At 37.7% G+C, this 19,532-nt stretch overlaps 1 protein-coding gene across 1 annotated transcript in view; it reads left to right on the plus strand.

The window, feature by feature from the left end:
- The window catches only part of LOC150077761 (diacylglycerol kinase theta-like), a 517,440-nt gene that overhangs the window by 250,058 nt on the left and 247,850 nt on the right, over positions 1-19,532 (plus strand). The window contains exon 7 of the mRNA XM_090385344.1: positions 6,873-6,968. Coding sequence (XP_090241470.1) covers positions 6,873-6,968 — 96 coding nt within the window. The remainder of the gene's footprint in view (positions 1-6,872; positions 6,969-19,532) is intronic.

Below are 19,532 nucleotides of genomic sequence, written 5' to 3' on the forward strand. Positions count from 1 at the left end.
TGCTCCATTCACTAATCTTGTTGCCCTTCTCTGTACTCATTCCAGCAGCTCTACATCCTTCTTGAAATGAGGCCTTCAGACCTGTACTTAAGGTGTGGCCGGACCATTGCCTTATACAAGGGAATAATCACCCCCTTATTCCTGTATATCATTGACAAGACACCATGAGTTACTCTTGCAGCCCATCTGCACTGCTCAGAAAACTTCATATCTGCCTGCACAATTACTGCCAGGTCCTTTTCATTCTCTACCACTGTCAGTGTAGTACCACAGAGTTGATACATTGCTCTGGAATTACTGTTTCCCATATGTAGTACATTGACAAATGTAATGTTAAACTTCATTTGCCACCTCTCAGCCCATTTGCTCAACCTTTCCAGATCCTGTTGCAGCAGTAGCATACTGTCAGTAGTGTCCTTAACAACCCTGCTAACCTTTGTATTGTCTGCAAACTTGGACATAAAACTTGATATACCATCATCAATATCATTTATAAATACAGAAAACAACAATGGACCCAACACTGAACCCTCAGGGACTCCGCTAATAACATTAGTCCATGATGAGCAGTGTCCATTGATTACCACTCTGTCTTCTCCCCCTCAAACATCCCTTTATCCATAGCAGCAATTTGCCTCCAGTGCTGCACTGCTCCAATTTGTGCAGCAGTCTTCCATGTGAAACAGTATCAAAAGTCTTTCTAAGATAAAAATATATAATATCAATGTTATTCCCTGCATACAGTTCTCTTGAGACTTAATCATAGTATCCAATCAAATTGGTCAGGCAAGACTTTCCCTTAACAAAACCATGCTGTATTCGAGCTATAACTGAAGTCTTGTCTAGTTTATCCTGCAGTGCTTCTTTAACCAGTGCCTCCATTAATTTTCCAGGAACAGAAGTTAAACTCACAAGTCTATAATTACTTGTGTCAGCCTTTGATCCTCCTTTGTGAATTGGCCTCAGATTTGCACATCGCCAGTCTAAGGGTACCTCCCCCGAGTCAAAAGAATCTCTCATAATTATGGCTAAAGGTTTGCTTACTTCCTTTGCTGCCTGTTTTAATATAACTGGATAGATCCCATCCACCCCTGGTGCCTTTCTTGTGTTTATCTTCAACAATTTCTCCTCCACCTTACTCTCAGTTATTACAAGATTATCTAGCTTACTGCCAGATTTGAATACACCTCTGGCATTCCCCTTGCTGAATAATTCTTCATGTGCGAATGTAGATGCAAAATACTCATTTAATTTGTTAGCCACCTGAAAAGGATCCTCAACTGTTTAACCATCAATATCCAGTGGACCAATCTGATTCATCCCTTTCCTTCTAGAGTTTACATAAGTAAAGAACTCTTTGCTGTTTTTCTTTGCATCCTTTGCCCAATATTTCTCGTAATCTGCCTTCACCTGCCTAATCTCCTTTGTAACTTGATTGCAGACCAGCTTATATCTATCATAGGCTTCCATGTCACCCATTAATTTGTATGTATCCCATGCATTTTTCTTCTCTGCCATATGTCTCATTAGTTCAACTGACCTCCATTTAGGCCTAAACCTTGAACAGTATTTTTTATTTAGTATTAAAGCCTTGTAGCTTCCAAGAAAAGTTCTTTGAATGCTTCTCATTTTGAATTTGCCGTTGGTAACGTCATCAGTTGGCCCACTGTGTAGAATTGAAATACTGTCTCAGACCATCGTAGTCACCTTTACGAAAGCAATAACCCTTCCCTTTACCCCTGATGGTAGTTACCTCTTTGAATAAATCCCACTTCAGCACACTGTGATCACTGCCACCTAGTGGTTTCTTTATCTGCAGATTCTTAATGCATGAAGAATCACTACTGATAATCAGATCAAGAGTATTACTGCCTCTAGTTGCCTCCTGAACATGATGATGTAGAAAACAATCATCCAATAAATTCACAAAAGTCTGCTAGTGTATGAGTGACCAACCCACAAATTTCAGTCAATATCTGTGAAATTAAAATTCCCCATTATAAGACATTCTGATTGGCCAGTAATACTGGTAAAATTTTACCAGTATTACTGTATTCTATATCCCTGTACAGTTCCTTATTATGCTCATCAGAGTCATCACACCTATAGCACACTCCTACTGTCAATTTTGATCTCCCAATGCTTATGTCACACCAAACTGACTCGACACTGCACTGTCCAGCAATGTCGACTGGCTTCGCTTCCTTCGATTTTATGTGTTTCTTAACTAATAGCATAGCCAGTCCTCCCTTCCTATCCTGTTTATCCTTGCTGTACACATTGTACCCCCCAAATTCCAGTTCTGCATTCCTTTTATCTGTGTGACACCACGTCTCTGATATCCCAACGGTATCTGCCTTTGATGTTTTGAGCAATACCTCAAATTCATCAGATTTATTTACCAAACTCCTAGCATTGGTGTACACACAAGTATACATGCACCTGTTCCAATTCTTAGCTACCCTAACACAACCCGTGTGTTTACTTGTACCGCAATGACTCCCAGCAGGCTCTGAAATATCCTGCATCTTGTTTTCCAGGTTGTTGCTTATTCCAGTAGAAGCAGTGCAAGAATCACTTTCTCCTCTGCCTGTGGCCACTGTTAATCTATTAGTCCTTGTATCCCCCAAACTATCAGTTTTCCAACCCACTAACACTGCTTCGATAGCATCAGCAAATATCCTTGCACCCTTTCTATTTAAGTGTATCCCATCCCTGTAGAAGCAGTCTCTCCTGTTAACAAGTTATCAGTTAACAAATTATATATAAGTTATGAGGTGATACAGAAGCTTATGGTAGATATGAATTTGTATTTAATCAAGTCACAATGGTGGTTAGGAAAGCTGATGCAGATTATGAGAAATCTTCTGGCAAAGAATGCAAAGAAATATAGTGAACGCTTCTATGCTTGTATTAACAGTAGAAGAAGGGTTGAATCACATTAGGCCACTTGATGTCTATGGGTTGTTGATGATTCTGCTCAAGTTGCAGGCAAATAGAATAGGTATTTTGCATCTACATTTACACATGAGCTATTCTTTAGGAAAAGGAATACCAGAAGTTTATCAAACCCTGACAGGGAGCTAAATGACTTTTTCTTAACTGAAAGGAAAGTCTAGGAGAAATTGTTGAAGATGGACATAAAATAGTCCCCTGGGGTGGATGGAATCTATCAATTTATATTAAGGGAAGTAGCAAAGGAATTAAGCAAACCCATAACATACCATAATTATGAGAGCATCCTTAGTTTCAGGGGAGGTCCCTGTGGACTGGAGATGTATGAATGTATCCCCAATTCATAAAGAGGGTGAAATTACAGCATGAGTAATTACAGATCTGTTAGCTTAACATCTGTTGCAGGTAAAATAATGATATCAGTGGTTAAAGAAGTAATGCAGGATCATCTTGACAGGCATGCAATTATACTGCAATCACATCATGAATTTGTTATAGGCTCATCTTGTAGAGCTTTTTTATATTTTATATATAGAGCTTTTCATTTTGGAAATTTTAATTTTCATTATGTATAATTAGATGACTTAGTAGTTTTAGTCTGTATTCATCATTTTTCTCACATAGAATCTTTTAATGTAATTGGATATTAATAAAGCCTCCTTTAATTGATCAAACCCTTCCCTTCAAAAATTTCTCAATACAGCTCTGCTGCAAACAGCAATATACTTCATTTATTAGCGGGTGGTTGGTTGGTGGAACAGACTCCCATCCGTTGTGGTGGAGGTTGATAGCCTAAATAAGTTTAAGGCTCAGCTGGACAGGTATTTTGAACGAACATAGGGGTGAAGTGGAAGTGGATTTTTTTTTTTTTTTTTGGCTGATGCTGCATAAACTTGCTTTCTTGCATCAAATGCCTCTACTAATGCTAATGCTAATTATTAAACTAGCCTGCAAATAATGTAATTCCTCCAAAAATTTTACCAGTATTTGAAAGAAAAAAATCCACATACATGAACAAATGATAGACAGGATAGGAAAGAAGGAGGGATTATGCTATTAGTTAAGAAACACATCAAATCTGAGGCAGTGCATCTGGTTGACATTGGTGGACACTGCAATGTTGAATCAGTTTGCTGTTTGTTTGTTATTTGGTTTTTAGGAGCATTAGCAACTAAGGCCATATTGCTCTGGGGATATGTGATGGTCATTCCGTGATCTTTCTGCATCCTCCGTATTTGGTGGTCATGGGCTCGAACCCCGGTCTAATCAAGAAGCATGTGCTATGCACTGCTGCTCCTGCCCACTTGGCTACGGTGGCACCTCAGTTTGGTGTAACTTGCTGTTACTATATTTATCAATGATATTGATGAGGGTATATCATGCTTAATGTCTAAGTTTGCAGACAATACAAAGGTTGGCAGAGTTTGTAATGACAGTATGCTACTGCAACAGGATCTAAAAAAGTTAGGCAGATGGGCTTGAGAGGTGGCAACTGAAGTTTAAGGGAATGTGATGGTCACCTTGTCTGTGTGTGTGTGGACTGAGCCAGTGAGACCATTCTAAGCTCAGTTAAATTGTTCATGACTGCTCATTTTTGCTTTGGCCCTGCTGTGAGAAGGTGGGGACCACCTAGTGACTTTCTTTACCCTGGTCTTTATTAAAAACAAATTGTCTTTAACAACACTATGAAGTTATAGAACTGTAACTTCATGTTATAGAATTTATGCAGAATAGAAAGGAAATACTTTCTCAATTATTTCACAGTGATGTCCATTTCCACCTACAGTCTGTCAAGCTGTATTTGCTTTTTGTGACATTCTCAATTATCAGTTGCCTCAGCCAGTACCCATCTCAGATATCCTAACTAATGTTGACAAAGTACTGCGTATGGGTAGCAGTAACCCCAGAGTATGGTACCAACTTAGCAGTATTACACTCAGGGTAGTGAAGAATGTAAAAGGCCTGGAGGTAATTGTGCAGTTAGATATGAAGTTTCAGAGCAGCCCATGGGATCTTGTCAGTAATATACAGAAACTTTGCTAGCAGGGATAAGGAGGTGATTATACCTTTGTATAAGGCAATGGTCAAGCCACACTTTGAGTACTGCATACAGGTCTGGAGGCTTCATTTTAGGAAGGATGTGGAGCTGCTGGAAAGAGTAGAGAGAAGGGCAGTGAGATTGGTTAGGGGAACAAATGGGTGCTCTTTCCAAGAAAGGCTTAAATTCTGCAGATTGCAGCATCTGGAAACTAGGCACCTTCTGGGTGATCTGATTGAGGTGTATAAGGCGTTGAATGGTTTGAACAAGCTCGGTGCTGATGTTTTTGGCTTGTGCCATATATGCTTGCTTCCTTGCATCGTATGCATCTAGTAATGCTAATTCTGATTTTTCTGGCCTACTCTGTTTCCCTGTATACTGTTTGACACACTCTTCATAGTCATTACGCTTATAACACACTCCTCTTCCTCTCGATTGGCACCTTCCTAGCCAGGTAGGCAGGAGCAGCAGTGCGTAGCACATGCTTCTTGATTAGACCGGGGTTCAAGCCCGTGACCACCAAATACGGAGGATGCGGAAAGGTCAGGGAATGACCCCTGCATATCCCCAGAGCAATATGAGCTTAGTTGCTAATGCTCCTAAAACCCAAATAACAGCAACAACATCCTCTCAAATTTATTTTCCCAATGCATATTTTACACCAACCTGACTCAACATTGCTCACTTGAGCCAACTGCATGCACTGCCTTAGATTTAATATCCTTCTTAACAAAGAGCATAACCTCTCCACCTCTCCTGTCCTATCTGTCCTTGGATATATTGTACTCCCCACACTCAAATTCAGCCTCACTTATGTCTGAGTGACACCATGTCTCTGCTATTTCTGCAGTGTCTGCATTTTATGGAATTGTTTGGTTCCATCATCAGACAAGAGATGGCCTCAATTAACAACCTTATTCTGGGCAGCGAATAAATGTATCAAATCTAAATGACCGGCCAAGTGGTGTTCGGAAGAAAAAGTTCCAATTGAAATGTAAATTTCATTACGTGATAATAAAACCCCTATTAGTACACAGCATAGTCTCAACACATTTATCAAGTAAAGAAGTAGGGCACTATTTAAATTCAGGAATTGAAATACTTTAAGAAGTAAGCTCACACTGTTCTGTTTTTCTGTCTGTAGTGCTGGTGAACTAATTGACAGTCAGTAATTGAAGCTATCAGTTGTTTGGTGATGGAACTAATTAGTTCCATAACCAGTCACAACTGTGCCTTGTGAGTGTTCTTTTTTTACTTTGGTTAACTTAGTGGAAAGCTCTGTTGTTTTCACAGGAGGAAAAACCATTGTTCCCCCCACAAGCAGTATAGACAGAAAACAGAATGCACTATAGCATTACTTTTCAAACTGTTTTAATTCCTATGTTAAAATAGTACTTTGCTTCTTTATTTGATTAAAAAATCTTTTATATTTCATAAAAAAAAATTCTCTCTATTTAATTTTACAGACACTTAATGTTATCAACTTTCTTGAACCCAATATAATCACATGAAGTGGCACCCACTGTAATTTTGCAGCCACTAAGTTTGCACCTTTATTTTAGGTTGTGAACCAGTGAACCTTTTGGTGAAATAAAGTTGAAAAGGAGCAGCAGTCCTAAAATAAAAAAAAAAGTTTATTTAGAAAGTGAAACAAAACAAACTGGCTTAGTGTTGTGATATAAGTGAAGTGCAGTTTATAATTCTAAACTTACTAGTATCAATTTGCAAAAACAAATTAATCATTTTACTCTATATAGTTTGCTGTTAATTTCCTCTAAGGAAGTTTTGCCATTAACACTGTTTAATGCTTTCAGTTTTTAACAGATTTTATGTTGCAAGTTGCTTTACTGTCCTAATTGGTAAGTTTTCTTCCAAATAGCAAGGAGCATATCTGAAGAGTTTACTACTGCGGGAGAATACAAAAGCAAGGAATTTGACGACTATCCTTCTCCAAAGGAGAAAGACAAAGATGATGGTAAGTACATATATTTTGCTTACTAGTTCAGCCGTTTGAATTTCATTTGCTATCTTTCTTCAAAACTATTAAACCACTTGAACATGTACTCAATGTTGTTTACACTGGCCTCTATAGAACTTAATAGAGAAAGGGAAGAAAGGATGAATAGGAGTTATTCAAAGATTTTTCAGTGTGCACAGTGTGCAGATTTACCTATGAACGCATGCATCATACAAACAAAATGCACATAATCCTACTACTACTGCCAGCGTGGCGCACCATAATTGGTAGACGGAGTTTATTTCACATGGATGGCATACATTTGAACAAAGGTGGCACAGTGGTCCTTGCAGCTGTTATTGATTTTTTTTTTTTTTAGAGAACTTTACTTAAGGTTAAACTTTACTCTCTTTGAGAGGTTCAAGTAAAAGGCTTTCGTACTTCAAGGGTGAACCATGCCCTCAAAGGTCCAGAATTGATATTCACTCACTGTGAATATCAATCCTGTTAATTTTGTGAAAGGATGTGAACAAAACTAATGTACATTGGCTATCAATAGCATGTAACAAACTTCACTAATTACAAGGCATATATTGGGGAATTAGATAACAAACAGATACAAAGTTTTATTTATTATATAATAATATTAAAGGTATTGTCAATAAAATGGATTTGAGGTACTGGTTAAGTATACAGATGCTGTTATAATAAGATTAAATGAGTCTTTGTGACACCCTTTTTTAAAGGGATGGAACTGATATAGGTATGTTCTGTTCTGATATATGTAACATGCACAGGAAGAATAGGCAGGAATGGAGGAGAGAGTGATTATGCTTCTGATCAAAAGCAACTTGATTCAAAACAACCAAAAGAGCTTGGAATCTGTAGGTATGAGGTGGTTAGTATCAAAGGAAAGTGACCACCGGGCCGAATATTCCGACTTCTTGCCTGTCTTCACTGATGGCTTGAAGTCGGAGTTGTCTATTGGATCTGCTGCTATCTTTCCAGGTCTTTCTATATCTGGAAAGATTTCCCAAGAATGCAGCATATATACAGCTGAGTTGTATGCTATAGAGTTAGCCTTGGACCTTATTAAAACCCATAGGTATCAAAGGTGTATGGTGTACACTGACTCTCTAAGTACACTGCAGGCTTTATCGGGTATGAGGTATAATCCTCATCCATTTGTGACCCGGATTCAGCAGATGCTCCACTCTCTGTCTGAGTGTTCTTTCGACATTCGTTTCTGCTGGATTCCAAGCCACATTGGGATCGTGGGAAATGAACTGGCAGATGCTGTGGCCAGGTCAGCAGAACCTCCCAACACTTATTGCCTGTTAGTCCCCTATACAGACTACAGGCAGTTAATACACGATAAATTACTGTCCCATTGGCAACAATCTTGGCATGAGCAAGTCACAAACAAGCTCCATCAGATAAAGCCTGTAATCCGACATTGGCAGTCTAGTCTGCACAGGAATCGCAGAGAGGAAGTTGTTTTAGCTCGCCTCTGCATAGGACACAGTCATCTTACACATGCATTTCTGCCGAGAGCAGATGACTGTCCTATGTGTGAGAACTGTGACACCTATTTAAGTATACATCACATTTTAGCCGAGTGTCCACGTTTTAGACACGAACGTGATTTTTATTTTACCGCTTTTAGTCATCTGACTGAGCCTTATACACTCAGTCAGATTTTATCCGAAAATGACAATGTGTCTGCTGTTTTTAGCTTTTTAAAATCAGTAAACCTTTTTACTCGTATTTAAAATTGAATTGTCATTCCATTGTTGATACATTTTTTTTTACTTTTATACCTTTTATATCTCAACATGGTGGCCTAACTAATTAGGTCACTGAATGTTTTAACTTTTGATATATGACCTGGATTTGGCGCATTATAGCCTTAGTTGCTGATGCGCCAATAAAATCCAAACCAAATCAAAGGAAAGCAAAGAATTAAGGTGTGCTATAAGCTGTACGATAATGATCAATAAGATAAGAATCTTTGTGCAACTTTATTCTGTGAATTTCGGTATCTTATATGCGTGGTTAACCTACAACTCCCTGACTGGAAGTCATGCCCTGATAATTCAACCTGTGGGATAAATTTTTTGAATCAACTTGATGACTGTTAATTGTATCAGGTATGAGGAGGATTCTGAAAATACTGGATCTGGTGATTCTTAGTGATTCAGGTAATACTCATGATGGTGCAGGAACCATTAACAGTGAGTGACCATAGCAACTAAGGTGGACAATGATAATTTAAGAACTTCTGAGGAAAACTAATCAACTGAATCTGATGAAGTTTGTTTAGTTAGCACATTGTCATCTGCTTGAGTAACCTCACTGGTTGGTCAAGGTTGACAGGTTGGTAAAATTTTAGGAGCAGTTAAATGAGTTCATTTACTGATCCAACTGCTGAAATTGATATAAATCGATGTTGAAATAGACAATTCTCTCTCCCTCCCTCCATATTGCATCTTTATTAGCCTGTATTAATTACTGCTACTAATTTTCATTTACTTTTTTCTTGTTAGTTCATTTCAAATAACTAATATTACAACCACCATAAGAACTAGTGCAATTGACCATTAACAGAGAGTATATCAAGTCGACCAGGCTAGCTGGGTGGGTAAGGTGGCTGTCTGGCAACCGAAAGGTCGCGGGTTCGAATCCCACCTCGGGCTTGGATCAGAGTAGTGCAAAAACCTTGGGAGGTGCATTGTGGTCACAGAAGCCGATGTGCCAACAACTAACAAATAAAAAAACAAAGAGTATATCAACATACTCTCTGTTAATGGTCAAAGTGAATACCATCAAGGTCCAAATACTTATTCGAAATTTGAGGCAGTGCTCCCTTCCCTCAAATAATGATCTAGGATTTTATATGCATTTTAGTATAGATAAAATATGTGTGCAATGAAGTTTGAAGTCTGACTTGGAGTTTGACTTATAGACACATTGTCTAGTTCAAAAAGTTTGATGAAAATAACTACAGTCAAACATTTTAACAAAAATTCACTACTGTACAACATACAGTAGTGAAAGAAATATCATCCTGTTGGCAAAATATACATTTGATTATGCATTTGGAAAATTTTACCTTAGTTATATGGAATTAAATATATATACAGCAGACTCTCGATTTTCCGGGATAGATGGTAAAAAACAAATCCCGGATAATTGATTTCCCGGTTAATCCGAAAATACAGAAGTCCCCGACATACGTAAGATATACGTTCCAGGACTTCTTACTTCATTGAATTTTACGTAACTCAGGAATGACTAATAACATATTGCTACTATATTATTATTGACAAATCTGAATTCAGCACGATACTTGTTAAGGTTTGACCATTTTCATACATCCTTATTTATTTTAATTTTCTGATCCAAATCGATCGCTCTCCTTTTGTTGGTAGATTTACTAGTACCACTGTTGCTTATTCTCTTAGTCGGCACCACGATAACGGTCAAAATGAAATTTTCTGTAAAGAACTTCACAGGGTTATGGCAAAAGTTCACTATTATCACCCTGTGCAAGCTCACATTTTACTAAAGAACATTTGTGTAGGTCACTACCATAAAACAATAAAAACAATTTGCACTTTACTGGGTTACCGGGTTACTGAGCTTTTCTGTTCGTGCATCTAATTATAAATGTGTAGTAAACTCGATCCTATTGCATTTGCGATAATACCAATAGCTGGAATTCTGTGGGTTTTTATGTTATTATGGTGAAATGTGTGTCAGCTTCACTGAAATGTTGATTTACATAAAAAAAAAAAAAAAAAAAACAATAAATAAATTGAAGAATCTTCTCTTCTTTCTTATTTTTTTGCTTGTTACTCCATATCTCACTTGTGTAATTTGTGTGCATGATTGTTATTGATTGCTTATTATTTTTTTTTGTCGTTGTTTTAAATTTTACAATCTTAAAAAAAAAAAAAAAAAAAAAAAAATTGAGTGAAAAAAAATTTACGTAAATCGTTAGTTGCATAAGTCTGGGATTTACTGTATCTAAAAATGTTCAGCAACCTAATTAAAAAATATGGCGATAGATAAAAAAAAAACTTGCCACGTACTACTCTTGTGTCCAATACGATGCTTCCCCTTATTTTTTGCGATGTTGATTTTCAATCTAATAGCTTCCCTTTATTTTTTACGTGTTGCATATGGTTTGGTCACCAACATTATAATGGTTCATTAAAAATTTAATGGATGCACCATTTTCAAACTTTTGAATAATTTCAAGTTTTTGTTTAACTGAAAGCGCAACTCTTTTGCAATTACCTCATTTTCATGATTTCTAAACAAAAAAAATATATATTTACTATAAAAAAATTTTTCGACATCCCTGACATAAATAACGAAACAAAATTTGTCTTTTTGTGGTGCAACAGAACACAACAATCAACACGACACACTAAAACATGCTAAAAATTTTTTTTTTTTTTTTCGAGTGACGGGGGTTGCATGATAATTGGTACACTAATCTCCCAATGACGACTTATAATGCCACTTCTTGTTGCTTATTTATGACTTGCAAAACGTCTGTTTATACCTATTCAGTTATTACTTGAATTTTATGATTTTTGGTTGATTTTTATTTTTTTTATTTGGAGTCTTGAAGTCTCCCGGTTAATCCGATCCCTGTAAATCTAGAGTCTGCTGTATATATATATATTTTTTGTCCATGGAAGTTGCTTCAGTTTGCCATTAAGATTAATTACTATTAATTAAGTTTAATGGAAAATTTATTACTATTAATTATTATAAACATTTAACTATTATTAATCAGTAGGTAAGGGATTAAGTCTGTTAGCCAATAGAATGATATAGCCATTCTGTTGGCTGATAGACTTAATCCCTCGCCTATAAATTAACTGTCGGAATCAGCAGGTAAGAATTTAATCTTTTTGTATTTTTGTATTTACTTAATTTAATATCTCTTCTGTTGGTAATTTGACCTATTTCTGTTGGTAACAGTAATTCAACCTAATACTTTAGGCTTAAAATTCACAATTAATAATTATTGTAATATAATTCAAATTTGTAACTCTTTCCATTTTTTATCCCTAACAGCATGGTCTGATGATGGGTATCAGTAAGATGCCTGAAATATTGCCTTAAATATATATAGTTTGGGTGATTAGCTTAATAAACTATATTATTAATTTTACATGGTATATGAGTGATTATTAAATATAATAATTAATCTTAATGGAAAACAGTGACGTAGCATCCTTTCCTAACTATATTGCTTCAGTTTTCCTCTCACTTTCAGTAACTACTCTGCAAGCCAAGTTAAAAAGTGAAAGATATAAAAATTTTATCATATACCACCAATTCTGAATTGGGCAGTTCTAACTTACCAAGCCAGTGTATTTCTTTTTTTTTTTTTTTTTTTTCCCCATTAAGATTTATTTCTGTTAGTTTATAGTTGTGTGTAATCTTCACCTTTCAGGCTGCTTGTGTCTTCTTACACACACACACACACACACACACACACACACACACACACACACGTGCATGAAAAAAAAAAAAAGAAGATTTAATTATGTACAACTATGGTAAAATATAATCAAATGTACATTTTTCCAGTTGTTGTTACCCGCTGTGCTGGAAATACTTGATAACAACAGCCAAAGTAGTGCCAAACGCGGTCAGTGGTACTGTTTTACACATGCACTCTAGGACCGACTTACATAACTGTAATTTGTAAGTGCAATATGTATTAAATTAACATTAGCTTTAAACCCTATGGTGCAAAGAAGCCCTGGGCTTTTTCGGCTTTCATAACAGTGACGACAGTGGCCTCAGACATTCTAAAATTCTATACAGTATGACAGTATAATGATGATGCTATCAGCAAATGCTAAATAAAAATTTAGCATTTGCTGATAGCATCAGTTGAAAAGCCTAATAAAACCTATTAGGCTTTTCATGCCAACTAAGAAACCATTTCAGGCTTAGACCTAAATAGATGTCACATGATCTGATCAGACTTGTGGCTGAGAAGAAAAATGCATGGGATGCATATAAATTATCTGGTGTTACAGAAGCATATCAGTAGATATAAACTAATTTTTAGTTAGGTTAGATTACAAGGCAGATTACAAGAAGTCTCTGGCAAAGAATGACAAGAAATGCAGCAAATACTTCTCTACTTATATTAACAGTAGAGGAAAGGGGTTGAATCACATTGGCCCACTTGATGACGATGATATAACTGTAATGTTGCTGCAAAGGTTACTGTCAAACCGAATGGGTATTTTCTATCTACATTCATCCCTGAGGAGCTCTTTATTGAGAGGAATTCCAGAAGTACATCAGAATATAACAAGGAGCTAAATGATTTTGTGATAACTGAGAGTAAAGTGGCAGAGGAATTGTTGAAGCTTAAGTTAAAAAAAGATGCCTGGGGTGGATGAGATTTATCCAATTTATTAAGGGAGGCAGTGAAGGAGGTAAGAAAACCCTTATCCATAATTATGAGAGCATCTTTGGATTCAGGAGAAGTCCCTATGGACTGGAGATATGCAAATATTATCCCCAAATCTCAAAGAGGGAGAACAAAGGATGACATGGGTAATTATATGTCTGTTAGTTTAACTTCTGTTGCAGGGAAAATAATGCAGTCTCTGGTTAAAGAAGTAATGCAGGCTCATCTAGATGGGAATGAATTTATACTGCAGTCACAGCACGTGTTTGTTAAGGGGAGAGCTTGTTGGATTAATGTGATTGGATTTTATAATGCAGTAACAAAGGAACTGGACAAAAAAAATTTCTTTGATATCATATACTTGTATTTCGGCGAAGCTTTTGATACTGTTTCCCTTTAAAGACTGCTGTAAAAATTGGAGCAGCATGGCATTAAGGGCAAGTTACAGCACTGGATAAAGGGTGATTGAGTGGGAGAAGACAGAGTGGTTATTAATGGATAGTGCTCTTTGTGGACTAATATTATGGAGTCTCCCCGAGTTCAGTGCTGAGCCCATTGTTGTTTTCTGTATTTTTTAATGATATTGATGAAGGCATATCAGGTTTAAGATTGCAGGTGATACAAAAATTGGCATGGTAGTTAATGACACTAATGAGGGTAGGCTGCTGCAACAAGTCTGTGCAACGTTTGGTCCTAGATGTTGTCACAGACATTCTCTCAGATATGCCAGACAAGCTGTACTCGCTACCTGGGAGTCTAAAACGCTGATGGAACTGATATTCAGATGAATTCAAGTGAAGTGGACCCAATTTCTGCAAAGTCCGGACAGTCTTTGACAGCCAAATCCTCTGCTTGCACCTTCACGATGGTGGGACTGTTAGTAATCCTGGGTATAACATCCATGCATATGCACACTGTGGGTCACCACCCAGATGTGAACCAACGTAAGCAGGGGTCGAGGTGCGGAACCCACACTACATGGAGGAATGCCACCTCTCTGTGTTACCAGGCTCCACTAGGTAGTAGATGACACTCATTAACCAGTGAAATACCACTACTTTGCTTATTGGAGACTTGAAGTGGTGGAACCCATGTTTAGTCTCCAGAGCTAAGTTCCGGTCAACCCTTCCCCCTCTCTTTTATCGTGCAGTATAACTGATGACTTTTGAGGTTATGATGAACATCATGGTGAGATCCAGTCTTCCTTACATTTCGAGGATACAGCTCTAAAACAGTATTCACAGGCTGGCCACTAGTTAGTACACCGGAACCCCCGTAGCCTAGTGGTCAGGCGCACGGGTGCATAAGTACATGTGCCTTGAGTGACCGGGGTTCAAGCCCGTGACTGCTGAATACGGTGCTATTTCTTGTATTCTTGTTATCTTGTTAACTCCTCTGACTGTTTGGTCGTCCTGGAGTATAAACAGAAAATTTATTTTTTATTTTATTGGTAACTCTTTAGGAGGCTTCCGGATCAGATAGTGTATAATCTTGCTACCTCTACTCTGCCAGATAGCGACTGGAGAGAGTCTGAGTAGTGTGTATTCAGGGGGGGGGACATTATCGAGGCCACATTATGTCAAGGATCTGGGTATATTCTTACCATGTGTATGCCATAACCAAAAATTTCATTACTTCATACAGCATTCCCCCCCCCACTTTTTCTTACTATTGAATACACTATGAATTGTCAAACTAATAGAGTAAGCTTATCTGCGAAAAGATCTAAACCTTCTAAACACTTCCTAGTTCATTTCACGAATATAAGTGGTCTCAATTCTAATCTCAACTATGTCCATTTTCATTTGCAGTCTGCCAAACCCTATGTACTTTTTCTGACAGAATCTCAGTTATTGGTTGAGTCAACCACTGCTCATCTCAGTTGCCCAAATTATTCTCTGTATGATTCCTTTCGCCTCAAAGGTGGTACTTGTGCATATGTCCGATCCGATATTCCCTGTCAGAGACTTGGTAATTTGGAATCTCCTCTTTTCGATCTTCTCTGGCTTAAAATCTCTCTACCTCATTGTGTCAGATTCATCTGTTGTCTCTACCATTCTCCCAACTCCACTAATCACTTGGACCTCTTTGACTTCCTCTCTTTGCCACTTGACTTTCTCCAGTCCAACTGTCTTAACAGTGAGGTAATTTTCCTTGGTGATTTTAGTGTTCACAACTCCAGCTGGGTTCCGTTTTCTAGTCACACAGACCCAGCTTGTCGAGATGCTGAGGCTTTTGCAATTACTTTGCAGACCTTGCAGAGATTGTTCATTTACTTGCAAGAATACCAGACAATCCTAACCATGCAGCCAACACACTTGGGCTTTTTCTCACAAGAACACAGTCGAAGTAAATGGTCCTTTAGGCACCTCAGATCACAACTTGGTGATTGTCTCTTCTCCAATGGAGCCTTTACCTGATAGTTATAACCAACTTCGTATTGTTTGCCATTACAAGAGTGCAAAATGGGATGACCTGCAAGATTTCTTTTCCTTGGTCGGATTACTGTTTCAAAACTTCTGATGTCAACCATATGCTCAAATCATGTCAGTGAAATTATTCTTGTAGGAACTGAATCCTTTATTTCACACTCCACTTTAAAATCTCGTCCTTTATCTAAACCTTGGTTTTCCAATAAATGTGCTAAGGCTGTTCAAGAGAAGAACGTTGCATATCGTAATTGGCTCATTTCTAAATCTTTAGTTTCATTTTCTGCCTACACCAAAGCTCGCAACAATTGTAAAGCAGTTATTAATCAGTCCAAACTAGATTTTGAACAGGCTAAGAGTAGAAAACTTGCTTCTTGCCCTAATGGTAGCTGAGCATTCTGGTCTCTTACAAAAGCTATTGGCCGCAACTTTTGCACATCTCTGCTCCCACCACTGTCAAAACCATTTGGTTCTGTTGTTACTTCATCCAAGGATAAAGCTGACCAGCTAGCATCCCATTTTTATTCTAACTCTTATATTAATGATCTTGTAAAACACCTCCCACCATTCCCAACACGCTCCATTCAATGCATCCTGTGGTCTTCCGTCAAAAGGATGTCAGAAGGATTTTGACAAATCTTGATTCTAAGAAAGCTCCAGGTCCTGATGGCATTTCTTCACTTGTTCTCAAAACCTGTGCTACTGAACTTACTCCTGTTCTTTGCCACCTTTTTTCACTTTCTTATTCCAAAGTTGTGTTTCCTTCTGCTTGGAAATTTGCTCATATCTAGCTAGTTCTTAAAAAGTTTGACAAATCCCTCCCATCCAATTATCGTCCCATTGCAATTACATCTGCTCTTTCTAAAGTAATGGAGAAATCAATTAACCGCCAACTCTTAAACTACCTAGAAACCTTCCGGCTGATCAACGATTGCCAGTATGGATTCCATCAGTGTCGTTCCACTGGTGATATTCTGGCTTGTGTTACCCATTTATGGAATAATTCAGTGGAAAAGTTTTGGTGAAACACAAGCAGTTGCTCTTGACATCTCAAAGGCTTTCGATTGTGTTTGGCATAAAGGTCTCCTAAACAAGCTTCCATCTTATGGTTTGCCAACTGTTTTTTGTAATTGGTTATCTAGTTTTCTCTCTGATTGCTCATTGAGGGTGATGGTAGATGGCTCTCTGACTTTTCGACTAATGCTGGTGTCCCCCAAGGTTCAGTTTTTTCCCCCACTCTTTTCCTCTTGTATATTAATAACCTTCTTCCATTGACAGGAAATCCTGTCCATAGTTTTTCTAATGATAGCACATTGCATTCCACCTTCCATTTTGAGAAACCTTGCCGTGCTCAATCAGCTTCAACTTCTCGAATATCTGCTAAAAATTCCTTAAATGCTGATCTCCAGGTAATTCTCCAGTGGGGAAAAGGCAACTTAGTTGATTTCAATCCTTCTAAAACTCAGTCTTGTCTTATATCTCACAAAAAGGATTCTTCTGCTCCTATGCTTATCTTTGGTGACACTCTAATTTCTAGGCAAATTGATATATCTCTTTTGGGGATTACCCTGACTTCTAATCTCTCTTGGCACAAGGACATTACAAATATCACTTCCTCTGCATCTAAAAAACTTGGTTTTCTCTTTCGCTGTCGGCGTTACTTTTCTTCCAAACAGCTTTTCATTCTGTAAAAATCGCAAATCTGCCCTACCATGGAATATTGTTCCCGCATCTCGGGCGTTGCCCCCAAAACCTCTCTCAGGCTTCGAGATTCCATTCAGAAGAGGGCAGTTAGGTTTATTAATGACTCATCTCTAACAGTGTCTCTCTCCCCTTCCTGTCTCATAGATGTACTGTTTCTGCTACATGCCTTTTTTACAGGTACTTCCACAGGCACTGTTCTTCTGAATTGGCTTCTATAATTCCCACTCTCTCTTTCAGAACAGTCCGAACATGTGCCTCCACCAGCCAACATCCATTTACTGTCCAACTTCGAACTCACAGAACCAACTTTTCATCTTCCTCGTTTATTCATTGAACTGCCGGTTTCTGGAACAACCTTGAAATGGCAGATGAATTGATAAATACAAGCTACTGCATATTATGGGTAGCAGAAATCCCAGATTAATTTACCAACTGTGTGTTAATTCACTCAGGATGGCAGAAAATGAAAAAGACTTGGGGTAATTGTGTAGTCAGATATGAAATATTCTGACAGTGCAAACAGGCTGCTAGGACAGCTCATGGAGTTTTGTCTATGATATACAGGAACTTTGCTAGCAGGTACAAGGTGATGATTATTTCATTTTATAAGTTAGGCCTCATCTTGAGAGCTGCATAGAGGTTTGGAGGTCTCATTTTAGGAAGGATGTGGAGCTGCTGAAATGGGTGCACAGAAGGGTAGTGAGATTGGTGAAAGGAATAAAAGGGTGGTCTTACCAAGACATGCTTTAGTTCTGCAAATTGCACTGTTTTGAGAATAGGCACCTATAAGGTGATCTGATTGAAATTTTTAAGGCTTTGAATGCACTGAGGAAGTTCATTGTTGATGGAATTCTCTTGATCAGTCTACATACAATTGGGGGGGCATAAATTCAAAATGATGAGCAATGGTTGCAGGATAGATGTGAGGGGTTAGCCTTCAGCCAGCAGGTGATTGACTGTTGCAACAAACTTCCATCTGGTGTTGTGGAAGTAGGCAGTTTGAATAAATTCAAATAAGAACTAGCTAAATTATTGGAGTGTGGCAAGTGATGTGGGAGGTGTTTTTTTTTTTTTTTTTTTTTTTTTGGATGATTATTTATAAGCATACTTCCTTGCATCATATGCCACTAATAATAATAAATAGCATTCTTTTAAATGTGATTTCATATACATCAAGCTGCATAATTGATATTGTTGTAAAAACAAAATTTGGTGATAGAAACTAAAAGATTTTTAACATTTTAAATGAAAGTGTTGATAAACTTCTATACACTATAATAAGAGTATCTGGCTAAACATCTTGATTGATTATGCTGACTTATACTTATCCTGTACCAGTACTTCAGATCTGTTTAAATCAAAGTGAACTTCAAATTAATGAGATTATACTCTTGCTGGATATGTTTCTATTTTCTGTAATGTCCCAGCATCAGAGTTGTAAAAAATGGAAAGCTTTATCTACACCAACAAACATGTTGATTTCAGGAAACCTAAATTGTTTAAAAAAAAAAAAAAAAAAAGTATCATTACTTTTTTATTTATTATTTTTGTTTTTATGCAGTAATATTCTGTGACAGTCTAAAATCCGACTCTTCCAGACTTTGATCCTGCCCATTCTCCTTTACGGATCGGAAACATGGATTTGTCTCAAGCTAGATTTAAACAAACTTGATGTATTCCAAATGAATGCCTGCAGCAGATCCTGGGCATCTCACTTCGTGACCACATCACTAATGATACCATCTGCGCCAGATGCCAACAGCAACCAACCATCGCCGACCAAATCCAGAAGCGAAGGCTTAGATGGTTTGGCCACGTATGTAGAATGGGCGCGAATAGAATACCATCCACGCTCCTTTGGAGACAACGAGCCACCCGAACATTCAACAGACTGCGCTTAGGAAAACGTTGGCCAAGCAAGTGGAAAATGACCTGAAGAGCCGATGTCTTGACCTTAATCAGGCCTGGACTGACGTTGTGGATCGTAAAGCATGG

Source organism: Mastigoproctus giganteus, chromosome 11 (assembly GCF_048544385.1).
Source record: "Mastigoproctus giganteus isolate SK-2022 chromosome 11, ASM4854438v1, whole genome shotgun sequence".
In the NCBI taxonomy this organism is placed as follows: Eukaryota; Metazoa; Arthropoda; class Arachnida; order Uropygi; family Thelyphonidae; genus Mastigoproctus; species Mastigoproctus giganteus.